General features: G+C 32.2%; 1 protein-coding gene across 7 annotated transcripts in view; it reads left to right on the top strand.

The window, feature by feature from the left end:
- Window positions 1-15374, top strand: part of kug (FAT atypical cadherin kugelei) — a 651494-nt gene that overhangs the window by 393141 nt on the left and 242979 nt on the right. For all 7 annotated transcript variants that reach the window (XM_073986279.1, XM_073986278.1, XM_073986280.1 and 4 more), the window contains one exon: window positions 10397-10571. In XM_073986279.1, coding sequence (XP_073842380.1) covers window positions 10397-10571 — 175 coding nt within the window. The remainder of the gene's footprint in view (window positions 1-10396; window positions 10572-15374) is intronic.

Genomic DNA, 15374 nt, shown 5'->3' with positions numbered 1-15374 from the left:
ACAACATTAAGTGTTACTATTAATTGGTATGTATTGATATGGTTTTAACATCGAAATGATACTTAAGCATGCCCAATCATGCTCAAAATTTGTGATGATTCTTGCATAGTGATAAATACACAGTCCCTCAAGTTTTAAGATGATATACCAATATTTAATATTAATAAACATGGCTAAATATTGACTTTTTAAAGAAAATCGGGGCTATATCTTTGAAACCAATACGAATCTTTCCATGACATCTGCATCAAATTTGTAGATAAGAACAAGAAGCATGTATTTGGAAACATAATGAACACGAATAAACTCATTTACTGCCTCAAATTTTATAATATATCTAAAATTTCCGTGATTTGTATATATTTCGAATAGCGTCAAATTTTTTTTAATGTTATCTTTGGGAAAAATATTCGCTGGAATGTAATACACCACTCTTCAGAACATATCATTGTTGTAAAGTTCCTCTATCGCATTGTTTCTATCATATTTTTCAACGACAATTTGATAAATATATCAACAATACATTGAAATTTCAAATGTGAGAATAAACAGCCTGTGTGAACGTTGTTTGAAATATGTTCTGTAGAAAGTATAATATGAAATACCGCCTAAATAACATCAAATAAGTGTTTTATAGTTTCAGAATGTTCTGAAGAATTGCTGAGGACATTATTTGGAAAAATTTTGCGAAAGGCTACTTGGTTCAACTCTCAATAGTTTGGCAGTTACTGACCATAATTCCAGAAATTATGTAATCTTTCCTATATTTTATCAATTTTGATGCGCAAAGCAAAATTCTTATTAGTTTCTGAGATAAAGCACGGATCAAAAGAAAAAAAAGGGTATTTTCAGCCCGGTATAGATGAGGCCATAAAATCCAAACCCGATCTAAAAACACGAAACCCAATAGTCTTAAGTCTTAATATGTACTTTCAGAAAATGCCCACTAGAAGTTGTTTGCGTTTTCAGTGTTGCACAGTGTACTCAAAAATACCCAAAAACATCTTAAAATGCTTCTTGCATAGGGTCATCTAAAATTGATTGCATCGTAGCTGCATCCCTTGTAAAAATCTTGACTTCTTTCACGTAAAAAGACACTCATGATTCAATTACTTTTTTGGCTACATACAAAGATGCAGGCTGACATTTCTTGCACCCACGATTATCTTTTTGGATACAAACATTTTGCTAAGTAATTAAAATACCATAAAATAAATTTTTTCTTGTATTCTTAAGAATTTTATTTGCAAAAAGTCATTATAAATGCCAACATTGCTAAAATGCTAAAATACAACCCTCCAAACTAAAGGAGAATAAAGCCCCAGGAGAAGATAGAATAACATACGAGTTTTTTTATGAACGCGACAGACGAGTTTCTCACGAGGTTATGTAATCAATATTCTCAAATTTTGAATGGCCGTGAAGATTTTTATATGTTTCGAACAAATGTGATATATCCAATATACAAAAAGGGAGATATTAACGATCCGAGTAACTATCGCGGTATAAGTTATATGAATTGTATTGCCAAATTGATGATGGGTATAATTAATACCAGAATAACAGGCAGGATTTAGGCAAGGATATTCGACTGTCGATAATGTATTTAATCTTACATCAATAATAAACATTAAGTTGGAAGAAAAAAAGGAGGTATATGCATTTTTGTCGACTTTAGAGCGGCGTTCGATACGATCCCAAGACAATACCTCATATACAAACTACATAACCGAGGCCTGTCGACAAAAATTTTTCGCTTTATAGAAAATCTGTATATGTACAACAAATCATCTGTATGGACGGGCACCGATTTATCAAAACAGTTTGAATCAAGAAATGGAGTTAAACAGGGATGTCTTTCGTCGCCTGTGCTATTTTCACTGTACCTTAATGACTTACATGATTTTCTAGGAGGTGGTCTTTGTGTGGATGAAATTAATATACGTCTGCTGATGTATGCAGACGATATCGTTTTACTGGCAGATGATGTCGAAACTTTACAGGCAATGATAAATAATCTATCGAGATATAGCGATACGTGCGGTATGGAAGTCAATCAAACAAAATCTGAAATTATGGTTTTTAGAAGGAGTGGTAGATTGGCGGAAAACAAGAAATGGTTGTACAAAGGAGAGTATCTCAGGATTGTAAACGAATACAAGTATCTTGGTATAATATTAACACCCAGACTTTCTTTCATAAAACACATCGAATATAAAACAAATGCATCAAAAACGTGTCTGAACTTAACCTGGAAAGATTTCATTGCAAAACCCAATATTTCTATACCTGCAAAATGGAAAATGTTTCTCTCAATTTGCAGATCTATTCAAAGCTATGGTGCCCAAATATGGGGATATACTTACATTGAGGAAGTAAACAAACTATATCGATTTTTTATTAAAAGAATTTTGAAATTGCCAGAACATACACCAAACTATATTCTGGCCCTTGAAACAGGTTATGAGGAAGGATTCTTCTATACATACGCTCTACATCTGAAATATATAGCAAAATGCTTATTTGAAATGCAAGGTCATCGTTTGCCATATAAACTCACCTTAAAAATTATGGAAAAATATCTCCTGGTACAAGCATTTTAAAAGGATGCTTTCAGAAAATGATACGCGTGCTGAAACTGCAGCTGAAAGCAAACGTGCGTGGAACAATATTTCTTGTCAATATTACTAATGCACAGAATACAACTTTTAGAATTTATAAAAGACTAAATTACGATATTGGTCCTGTTTATTGTTGTAATAATTACACCCAAAATCAAATATCTATGATAATGCGTGCAAGAGGAAGTATGTTAAATTTAAATGGCTCCACATATCGATCAGAAAGTCAAAAAATCTGTTCTCTGTGTAATTTGCAAGAAGTAGAAACAATTACACATTTCCTTGGTCGCTGTCCGATTTTCAACATGTTGAGAAAAACATATTTTCAGAAAATTCAGCTTAATGAACTTGAAGTTATTTTCATACTAAATGTGGTGAAGATATTTCCTGGTATAGTCTATACAACTATTTAAATGAGGCTTTAAAGTACAGAAAAATGTTAATAAACGAATTTAATTACTAGTTATAAATAAGAACTCAAATTTCCAGCAGATGATTCATATGAATCATGCTGTAAATCTTATTTTTTCGAAACAAATATTTACATTAGTGTAAGAGTTTAATTTGTAACGTTTATGAAAAAATAAAGATACAATACATTACAAAATACATTGCTAAAATGTGAAAGTTTTATGAAATGGATTCAAATCGGACATTGTCAAAATGTGAAGAACGGAATGCATTTTTCATGACTCTGCGTGGACTGCTTCTAAAAAAGCTATTCAATCACTACTTTACATAGAACAACTTCAAATAAATTTAGCTGGGAATGTTTTCGAGTGAAACGATTATGCACAGAGGTAGTGGTGTAGGGTATCACATAGTCGGCCCCGTACCGACTATAGCCTTTTCTCACTTGTTTTAATATCTTATAAAACGCGAAAATAAATAAAATGTCCTGATTTCTCTACACAATCGAGTTGTAGATATGTTTAAATGTTTATGCCAATGCAAAACTGAAGAATTTCTTCCAAACAAATCACGTTTTACGTTGCCGACTGCCAGTTGACTAAATTTAAGCATGTTTTAGTGGTCAATAAACTCAAAAAACTATTTTGTTGATTTATGGCAAACTTCTAGAAAATAAGCTGTAACTCGTTGAGTTTTAGATGGCACAAAACACACAACACAACAAATATACTGAAGATACTAACGTGTTGTTTACTGTTCTGCGAAGCAAACAGGATATTACAATTCAAATCACAATGACGCTGGCGGTCAACGATTTATTTCACTGTAGAACAACTCAAAAAATATACAGTTGAACCTCGCTTATCGGTCTCGCTCAGGACTGATGGCAGCACGGATAAACAAAAAAAAAAACGGTTAATAGAGTCTTTTTAATTTAATTAATTTTGGTGTTTTATTGATGTTTATCATAAAGATGCATATCATACTACATACAGTTTTTAAGATTTCATATAAATATAATTTTAAAACTCTTGAAAGTAATTGCGCTTGTACTCTTTTTTTGAGTAGATTTGTATGTATGCGATGGATTACATGTGGCTTTGAAATTTCTGAAATACTATTGTTTTCAAGAAAATTCAATAGAAAACTCCATGCTTCTTTTCTTTACTTTTGTTAGTTATTCGCATTATGTTAGCATCAGTTACAATAGCACAGGTAGCGACATTATCATCACACTCTATAAACTTTGAGAAGTCATCTATTAAACATCCAGGCGGTCAGATCATAACAGCATCACAATTGTCATCTTCGTCATATTGGGACAGCAGGTTGTTCTATCCACAAAGCCGTCTTGATATTCAAAGACTTGGCGAAATCATGTCATATTGACACCTTTTCCTATTACCATCAATTTACAAATGTGTGTCCCAGCTGCATTTCTAAAAAGCAAGACGGTTATTCTCTCCTGTCTCCTTCTCTCCTTGTCTTGTACACTGATGCATACATAATTCTTTACCAGTAACTAGCGTAGCCTGTGGCAAAGACTTCTTAAGTATGCTTGTTTCGTCAGAGTTACAAATTTGTTCAGCTGTCAGAATTTCACACTGAATATATTCGCATAAATCCTCTACAAAAAGAGTAGAAGAGTGACAGATTCATAATCGACACCGTCTATTGCTTTGAGCCTGTGAATTTCATGCAATTCAGATTTATGTTTAGTTTCATGAAAATATATAGACTTTTCAGCAATCATTTCGCCTGAAATTCATAATGAAATTTTATTTATAAGATTGTGCGAACTCACCTGAAATTGGAGTTCACTTAAATCTTTCTTGTCGCAAACATTTGTATGTTGCGAATAAACTTTTGGATTTTGAGTTTTTCTTAGTGTAACGCTTACTTAAACTCCAAATAAAAAGGGAAATCCCAGAATTTTACAAAATAATATTGTGCACTGATAATAGAGGTAAAAAACTGTTAATAAAGGGAGTATTATGAAGCACGGATAATAGAGGTAAAGTACGGTTAATAGAGGTCCAAACCCGAATGCCCAGCATTCCGCTTAACCGATGCAACCAGGTATTAGAGGTCCGAATAAAATATATTCAACTGTATATAGAAATTTGAACCTTCTATTCCTTTTAACTTTTTCGTTGAAGGTTAACCATCAGAGATATTGCAGAAGACGCTAAACAATCCAAATTTTTAAATTTTGAAGTTTTTGTTTTATTGACAAATATCTCTGCTTCTATTCGGCGTATTATAAAAATGTAACCGGGTAATCAAGAAGTACAGCAAAGCTTCCAATAAGTACTAAATAAATTGTCGACAGAGGTCAAATATAAAACATATAGAAATAATTCCATTTTTTGACTTTTATTGTAATCGCATTTTTATTAAAAAATTTGAAGATTCTTTAATTTTGGTTCAGTTAGACTTAAGTCACCTGGTATAATGGCTAGGATGGCGAATAACATTCATTTCAGTATTTACTGCATTTAGAAGTTCATCGATTTTTTATATTGAGTATCTCACTCTTTGCTTTCAATGTTGAAGGCTGTTTTTCTAGGAGGAAGAAAGGTCCGCAAATTGTCTGATTGTCCCACGGTGTTATTACAGGAAGTCTCAGTTAAATCTGGGCTAGGCTTTGAATAGCAACAATGGGTATTGGAATTTTTGTTTTTATAAAAGCAAACATGATCACGAGATTGTTAACAATGTATCTAAACTCTTTTCAAAGAAATGTGCAAAAACTTTTGTTTTACACCCTATCAGGGCAATGCCGTTGAAGGCTAGTCTAATAGGGGCCAAGCCTGACTGATACAGGACTTTCCATATATCGTTAAATTGTTTCCACGTACCCTGGACATAACCCTCAATAATTTTTTATAGTCATTTGTTGGAAAAAGAACTTCAAAAACTAGAATTTTCTAGCCAAATTGCCTACAAAGGGATATTAATCATGCCAAAATTACGTCAGGATCATATTTTTTTTCTTTCGGAATCAATGACAAAACTACTGAAAACGATAGGGAACCAATTATTCCACAATTCTGATTACAAAAATGGCATGAAAAGCGAACAATTTGGAAGTTATTAATCGATTATTTTGGTGCCATCTTAAAGACAACTTTTATCCTACAAAATTATTTTTCGAATTGTTAAAAAATCTTAACTTTAATGTTGCATCATTTTCAGTGACAGTCACTTTATATAAATCAAAAAACATGACCTCGAGCTTAATTAATTTATCAACTGCCAACTAAAAATTGAAAGGTCGAAAAACTCCAAATAAAATACACAGTGGGAAATCAATTTAAAATGTTTGCCAAGTGGAAGTACTCGCTCATTTTTTTGTTTTTGGTTAATTGTGTTAAGTAATTCTTATAATGCGTTAAATATATTCCAAATGTAATAAATTCTCAAATTTTCCACTGGGAAGTTGCATTACCTGTTGGTTATTTGTAATACTTTATTTTATATACATATCTTAAACAAAGAATTTCATTACACTGTAAACCGAAATGTTGGGGCAGAGATAATTCCTCTTGGGGATGAAAGCCCTTAGTGAGTATATTAAGAACCCGAAGGACAGATCCGCCGTGAGTCGAACTTTCGAGTTATGGCGTGATGAAATTTTTGCTGAAGACCCTGTAAGGCTTCTGAAATTAGAGCTATATCTTTGTTAAATGTTGTTTTAGCTTATTTGTGAAATGACATGTCTTCAGTCAAATCGAATGAAGATTATTTTCGTAAGGTTCTCATTGACAACTTATCGATATTGTCGCGTTTTCATAGTCGCGTTTTCATATGTGCATTTACCCGATTTTTGTTCAGGAAAAGACTATATCTTGTTTTTTTTTTGTATATTCCTTATTTATTGGTTGTTCCAATACACGGAATTCACAAAACATAGTTTTTTTCTGAGGCAAAAAATGGAAAATATCACAAATGACCATGAAAATGGAACAAAATCGATTAGTTGTCAATGACAACCGTACCTAAAATATTCTGAGCGACATTTTTGCATAACATTTCGAAGCTGAAAACATCAACTTGTGGTACTTTTATAGCGGTTCTTAAAATAAAGGACGAAAAGGACATTGAAGGAAGCGAGTTAGAAGGTCGAAATTCTCTACGAAAATAATCCTCATTCAATTTGAATGAAGACATATCATCTTATAAATAAGATAAAACAACAGTTAACAAAAATATAACGGTATTTTCAGATGCCTTACAGGGTCTTTAGCAGAAACTTAATCACGCCATAACTTGGAAGGTCGACTCACGGCGGATCTGTCCTTCGGGATTCTTAATATATTCACCATGGGTTTTCATTCCCAAAAGGAATTATCTCTGCCCAAGATTTTCACCTCCATTTTGCGTCACAGTGATATTAACTAACCCGGTGCGCTTCGATACCCCGAATAAGGTAAAATATATTTTAATACATTTATTTGTAGGCCAATTTTCGTCATACATTCCAACTTTCATTATGATAGGGTATATATAGCGTGTTTGATGTATCAAATACATGAAATCGGACGAAAATATATATAGGAGCTATATCCAAATCTGAACCGATTTCAATATAATTTGGCAAATTTCTATATGCCCAATTCCGTCACACATTCCAAATTTCATTGAAATTGGACATACATAGCGTGTTTAATGCATAAAATACATGAAATCGGCTGAAAATATATATTGGAGTTATGTCAAAATCTGAACCGATTTCAATATAATTTGGCAAATTTATTTCTAGACCAAATTCCTTTACACATCCAACATTTGGAGACATTATCTGTTACCATTTTATAGATATTTGCATGAAAATATAAATTTTTTTGGAGGTACATCCGATTCTTGTGCTATATCTCCGGATCAACGCGGAGTCTCAAGCCATGTAGTGATATACACTTTTCAGAAAGTTCGGTTCAGCGTTTTTGAGTCCATTAACTTTAAACAAACAAACGTACAAACATTTTTCTGCTTTACTCGTATATATGTATTTACAGATTCCAAATGTGCAAACAATTGCCTACTGGGTACATTTAAAATGTTTTCATTGTGTAAGTTCAAAGAATGCTAAATACGGCCGTACAACCAAAGCATTATTCACCACAAAATAGAACAGATGTAGTCTTATGAATACTTCGTATACAATTTAATGTTGATCAAATTCAACTTAATAGAACGTATACATTTTTGGTATGTTTTGAATTTCGGAAACAAAAGCCAAACAAAACGTAAAATGTATTTTTTGTAGAACAAAATTATTTGATTAAACAAATGAAAATATTATATGTTCTCATAGAGGTTTTTTTAAAGGGATGTCGAACGTAACGTTTTTGGGGAATACCAGAGAAGAAGGTGAATATTTTTGTACGTCGCGTAGTGTGTAAAGAAGAACAATTATGGTCACAGAAATTGCATTTAAGCTATTACCCTAATAATACGTATTATAATACGTATTATTATTAATATTGTTATTATTATTATTATAATAGTTATTATTATTATAATAGTTATTATTATTATTATTGTTATTATTATTGTTATTATTGTTATTACTATTATTATTATTATTATTATTATTATTATTATTATTATTATTATTATTATTATTATTATTATTATTATTATCATTATTATTATATTAAAAGAACACTTTCCAATTAATTTGATTAAGCAAACAAAAGGTAAACAAACAAAACTGGAAATTCTACCGTAATTCACAGTTTGTGTATTTATGATTCAGATAAATCTGATGATGATGATATTAAATATCTTTTAAAATTTTGGGGGATTGCCGTAGCACACTTAAAAAAAATTCCAGATTTTCATATTATTGTACGATATTATGCCGTTTTTACTTCAAAATATGTTCAAAAACTGCATAAAAGCATTGCCTCCATTATCCGGGAAAATCGATTATCCGTAATGCCTCCGGTCCCGACCATCACGGATAATCGAGGTCCGACTGTATTAATATTATTATTATTATTATTATTATTATTATTATTATTATTATTATTATTATTATTATTATTATTATTATTATTGCAATTCTTACTAAAGGGCTCTCCCTTTGGAATAATTATGGATGTAGGGATAGTGAGAAAATAAACCGAGATAATATAACAACAACACGTATTGGCGATCACTACACTTGTTGACTTGTTTGTGAATAATAAAGAAACACAGTATGCTTTATATTAGATTTATTAAATTCACAAAATAAACGATATTTTTCTAATATTTCAAGGTGAATGCAACCGTATTTTGGTGAGCATTTTTATAAAATGATTTAGTGTGTGGACTGTATGAAGATTTAAACCGAATTTGTTTGTAATTGCCGACCGATAGGGTGAATTAAAGTCGATCAGTAACCGAAATATTTTTTATGAGAAAAGAGATAAAAATTTAACACTCGCGATTTGCTCACTTATGAAAAACACTGAATTTACATACCTGGTATGTTTTTTGATGGAATATTTATTGTTGGTGATAATGTGTGATGGTTTGATGATGAGGATGGTGGTGAGGGGTGATTGGGGAATCTTTTGTGTGGTGAAGAAGAGAACAAAAACTCCGATTAGCGCAAACAACACCGTGTAAGTTGTCCACTGATCCGTTTCGATTGGATGAAATGTTTAAGTGGACAACAACAAAATCCAAAGGAACTTATCCGGCTCGACTGGACCAAATGTTTAGGTGATAGCTCAGAAAGGCCGCAGAGAATAGTTGTTGTTTGTGGAGATGAGAATGGTGATATAAACCCGAGTGTTACCGATAAATAAAAGGAGAGGAAATAAAACACAAAGGTTTTTAGTTTGTATAATAATAACAATAGAGTGTAGGTGATTTATTAGGCGAAAAGTGCTGATGACTTTACCTGGTGTGGGTGAGACGCGTTACAATTCGCGAGTAAACCGAGATGTACTTCCGTACTGGTGAAGAGATGACTTATAAGTGTTTTGTGTATAAAGACCGAGAGTGAATCAAGGCTGTGGCAATCACTGCTTATTGGAAAGTTCTCACTACGATCCGAACTGAGTGAATATAGTTCCAGGGAGAAATTGCAGTGAAATTCTGCACTGAGCGAACATAGTCTCTGAGAAGATTTGTAGGGCAATGATTGGAAATATCACCCTACGGTCCGCCGTAAGCGAACATAGTTTCTCAGAGGGTTTGTAGAGAACACTTAAGGAAGGGAGGCCTCTCTGCGATCCGAACTAGGCGAACAAAGGCTCCCTGGAGATTTGTAGTGAAAATACCAATAGAGAGTTTCTAACTTAAACAATTATTATTATTATTATTGTTATTACTATTATTCTTATAATACTTATTTCTTTTTATAGATTGTTGACAGATCAATGCCAATATTCAACAAACAATTCTATTTTGTTCGTGTGAAGGAAGATATTGAACTATTTTCTACACTACCTGTAAATATACAGGCGGAGAGTCCGTTGCAAAGAAATTTAATATATACTATATCTAATGACGACTTTTTTGATATTGATTACAGAACTGGTAAGTAAATTTAATATTTCTAAAATATAAAAATATCAGTACATTCAAGGTACAGTGAGCGTCAAAATAAAGTTTACAACAAACAGATATGATAAAGATATGATACATATAAAATATAAATGCATTCTTTAGGTATTTAGTGGTGAATTAAAATCCAGCAAATATTAGGACCATCAAAAGTTTCATTACAGAATAAATGAAGATTTAACAAAATAACCTAGAATTTTACGAGTCAAAAGAAAGATTACACGTTAACAAAACGACCTCTATTTATGTTTTTTTTTTGTATCTAGTGGATTTCAGAACTAGAGACTACAATTAGTGATTGTGTATATAATGGAGTAAATTATCGCAACAGTTATGGATTAACAAAAAAAGAAACAATATTCCAATAAGTAAACAAAATTAATGCATCGTGTGCGTTCATAAATTCAGTAAAATTATATGTCTTTTTCGACAATGTCCGTGTGGCCACACATGACTTCTTTGTCTTCATGTTAGTTTATCAAAAAATTGAGATATACAAAAAACAGAAACGGTAACTCTACACAAATTTGACAAATTCTGCGCCACACGGCACGGAGTACTTACTGCATTTATGAATGCAACGCAAAGCCACACGACGGGCCGTGAAGCCTATATTTTAACTAGAAATAGCCAACAACAAATCAAATTGAATTTACAGTTATTCCAAATAAGTAAATATTACTGCATTATCGACAGTATGATGAAAAATACAACAAATACAAAACATTCTTATTATTATTCTTTAGGACGAGAGTTACAACCTTGGTTTAGAAGATACAGTCAACCAAAACAGTTTACATACACCCTATAAATCTCGAGATTTAAGGGTAAGAAAACATTTTTATGAAAATTCAAGTACATAGTTCTATTTCATATACCTAATGAACAAAATTAAATACAACAAAAATATATTCCATAATACTAATAACGATAAATTCTATAAAAATTAAAAAAAAAAAATTAATAGGGAAAAAGTGTACATACACCCCAATGAAATATTGATATTACCGTAAAATTTATAGAATAAGCAATACAAATTTTAAATTTTGTTGCTTTATTGAACGTCTTTGGTTGTCCATGATATCTTTTTGACAAAATATGAACATATTTGTGGATTAATTGCCTTTATTTAAGATCAGACTTCGCGTATAGCTCGTTAAAGCGGGCCCTCGTAGATTTCTTTGAGTTTTTCAGTCTGGTAGTTTATAAAACCCCAGAAAATACAGTGGGACCAACAATTTTGAGATCCTAGAGCGCTTTGAAGTTGTTATTGTGGATAACATATGCTCAAGAGTTTCGCTAAATATACGACTTCCTGAGTTTTCTCATAAAGTTTATAGTTTTCACAATGTATAAGTTTGATACGTTCGAACTCAACTTCCCAAGCTCAGTCGATCACGGATGCTGATTGACGTCATCAAGCATCTCCTCTGCACGTTCCCTCTGCGGACATCGTAGAGCGCAGATGCCAACGAGCGGTGGTTGTTGAGTTTTCTCTCATTGGAATATGTAAATGTAGTTGTATAAATCGACTCAGATCCTCTGCGATCGCTGCACTCCTCTGCGATTGCAAGAACCTCTGCGTTCACTGGTCGACCAACCTTTGAAGCTTTAACTTGTCGCGATTTAACTCTAACGTCTACGCGGCCTCTGTCGCCACCCCAGATTACAATTGGTAATCCCCAGCAAAATGTTCGATGACAAATCATGAGTTGAATCATGGGTGCAAGTGACATGTCATAGGTGAAAATTTAGGTGAATCACGAATGACATTTACAAGGGAGTGACACACACTTTCACCAATTCATTGTCATAGCATTTTGCACCAGTTCATTGTCATAGCATCTTGCACCAGTTCATTGTCATGGCATTTTGCATCAGTTTATTGTCATGGCATCTTGCAGCAGTTCATTGTCATGGCTTCTTACACCAATGCTTTGGATCCGGATTTTCGCCAATCATAAATACAATTTGCAATACAATTATGTAATTTGTTGAATTAATAAGAATGTAATTTTCATAATTATATATTATATTAATCTGCAATATCTTATTTATCTCTTACGATGGCTGCAAGATATTTCTTTCAACTTGGGGTTCCGTTTTTCCAATATTTGATAAATTATATTATTGATATATAGGCTCATCATTACCATGTTTTGGTGGTCTCATTTATACTTATTTAGATGGCTTTTATTCTAAACAGAACATGTTGTTACATAATCCGAACTAAGAATATATTTCGAAGCGCAACGATCTTCTACTATGCTTCTCCACTTTTGGATGCCATATTTTGTGACATCATATTCAACTTGGTCTTTCCATTGGAGTTTTGTTCTTCCCTCGGGTGGCGTAACGTCAAATGGCTCGTATAAATATACCGGTGGCATCTTTATCCATCCTGTTGACATGGCCCAGCCAACTCAATAATTGCAGCTCGATATGTTTTACTATATTGGTGTTGGTCGGCTGGTGGAGCTCGTGGTTTATACCCGGGACTCTTTTATTCATATTTTTAATTCCACAAAATGAAACAGGTTTCCAAACACAAAATATATTTTTATTTTGTTTTATATCAATTTACATTGTATTTTTAATTAAAATATATAAATTTTGCCACTATCGATCTCTTTTATCTGACTTTTATTTTTATTTTAACAATTACTTCTGCAAGTACACAATTATTCGGGTACATGAGTATTTGATAATTTATTGTGCGGGTACTTATCAATTTATTTAGACTCATGACAATATTATGACAAAGATCGGATTTTTCACCACTTCAATTTCACTCACGAAAATTCGATGAAAAAGATCGGATCTTTCAAGACTTCAATTGCACTCATGAAAATTCGATGAAAAAGATCGGATATTTCACGACTCCGTTCGCACTCATGCAAAAGAACCAGTGAAATCATGATTTCACATGGAATCACTTCCAATTAATTTTGCTGGGTCTTTGTTGCTACTAACCGGCCTCTGTCGCCACACCCGATTACAAGGTAATCTTTGTTGTAAGAAAAGAACCACAATAAACTTCAAGCATATTATTTAATATTTAAACTGATATTGCTTGTGTTTTTATTTTCTTTGATTTCTTTTCTCTCTCCACTGCTCATAAAACGGTATCCTGAGCTATCGTTGAAGAAATACCTATGGATTTCCCCTCCCTCACCTATTTCCAAGGGGGAAAAAAATTACATGCAGAAACATTGGAATTACCTTGTAATAGGGTCTGATATAATTTTTGGACCTTAACTCATTCAAAATACGCGATATATTCAAAAACAAATTTAGGTGATACTTTGGAATTCCTCGTAACTTACGTTTTAGTAGATGGATTTTCACGGGGAATGTTTTATTAGATCCGGAACTTAAACTAAAATGTGCAATAGAGTATGAATGACAATTGCAACTATTAGACCCAAAAAACGGTTTTTTAGAAAAATGTTCGCACAAAATTTCCTCATTTGGATGCAGATTTCTATGAAGCTGTGCAGACTACATTTACGATCTACGTATCAAATAATTCAGAATAGCAAGTACTACAATCATATAAATGATTTTTTGAAAACCCTGTTTGCGGAACGCAACTAGAAGAAAATGTCAAAAAAAACAGTGGAAAACTGGCTTCAAAATGTCAGCCTCATTTAAAGATAGAAGCCGATTTAATTTTGAAAAGTAATACATTAGTGAGATTATCCTTATTTAGTTTGCTTCTATTTTTACTTTGACAGGAAACTCCGGAAAATAGTGGTTTTCTCAAAAATCGAGAGAAAACCATAAAAGACAAGTTGGCTTCAACCTATGTTTACCCATTTCTTAACATAAACATAGCCACAGCTTCCACGCAAATTATCTTTTAAGGCCAATATTTTTTGCCACGTCTAAAACATTTAATTTTTATTTTTATAGTTGACCTTTGGACTGTTTAAACTGTTGCTTTTTGTTTGGCTTTAGGTCAGAATGAATAAAAAGCAGTGGGTTTGTTTTTTATTTAATTTTTATTGTACCAATATTTCGACTTTCTTTGAAAGTCATCATCAGCATGGTATAAGTAAAGAGGTAGATTTAAATGAAAAAAATCTATAGAACCCTTGTTTTTCCTGAATTCCTAAAACTTCAAAATTAAGCAACAAGTGGGTTTGTTTACAACACCAATTTTGAGCATTTTATAAAAATCGCGAAAAATGAACGAAGGACCAATGTTTCTCCGCATAATCAAGTTGTGGATATGATAAAATGTTTGTTTCAATGATAACCTGACGAATTATTTCCATACAAATGTTCCAAAAATAATTTTAAAAATCATTGAATTCGATTGTTTTTAAAATTGTTTGGCATTTTATTCAAACACCACACACACATACACAGTTTGTGTTTATTGTTTTGAAGTTTTAGGAATACTCGAATGAAAAAATTTAAATTGACATAAAGCTTTGGCTAACCTTTCTTATTAAACCATGATCATCAGGGATTTTCACTTTATAAAAGAAAAAACAAATAACAAAATTTGTATAAATATATAAACACCAAAACATAAATTATTAAACGATAATTACATTTAATTTTATCTTTCTGCACAACAAGCTGTCCGACACATCTTCTTTCTGACTTGAGTATTTTCCAACTAAAGTTTTTTATTGTATTTTTCTATTGTATTTCTGTAAATTTGTGCACAGTGTTCTGTGTCCATCTTGTAATTTATTCTCTTCTCTACTGGCACGTTGATGATATGGAGCATTTCAAGCATGTATCTGCGTTTATAATTTTGTT

Source organism: Musca autumnalis, unplaced genomic scaffold, assembly GCF_047663935.1.
Source record: "Musca autumnalis isolate F117 unplaced genomic scaffold, ASM4766393v1 scaffold_4, whole genome shotgun sequence".
Lineage (NCBI taxonomy): Eukaryota > Metazoa > Arthropoda > Insecta > Diptera > Muscidae > Musca > Musca autumnalis.
Note: the sequence above shows the minus strand (reverse complement) of the source record. Positions and strands in the feature narration are given on the sequence as shown.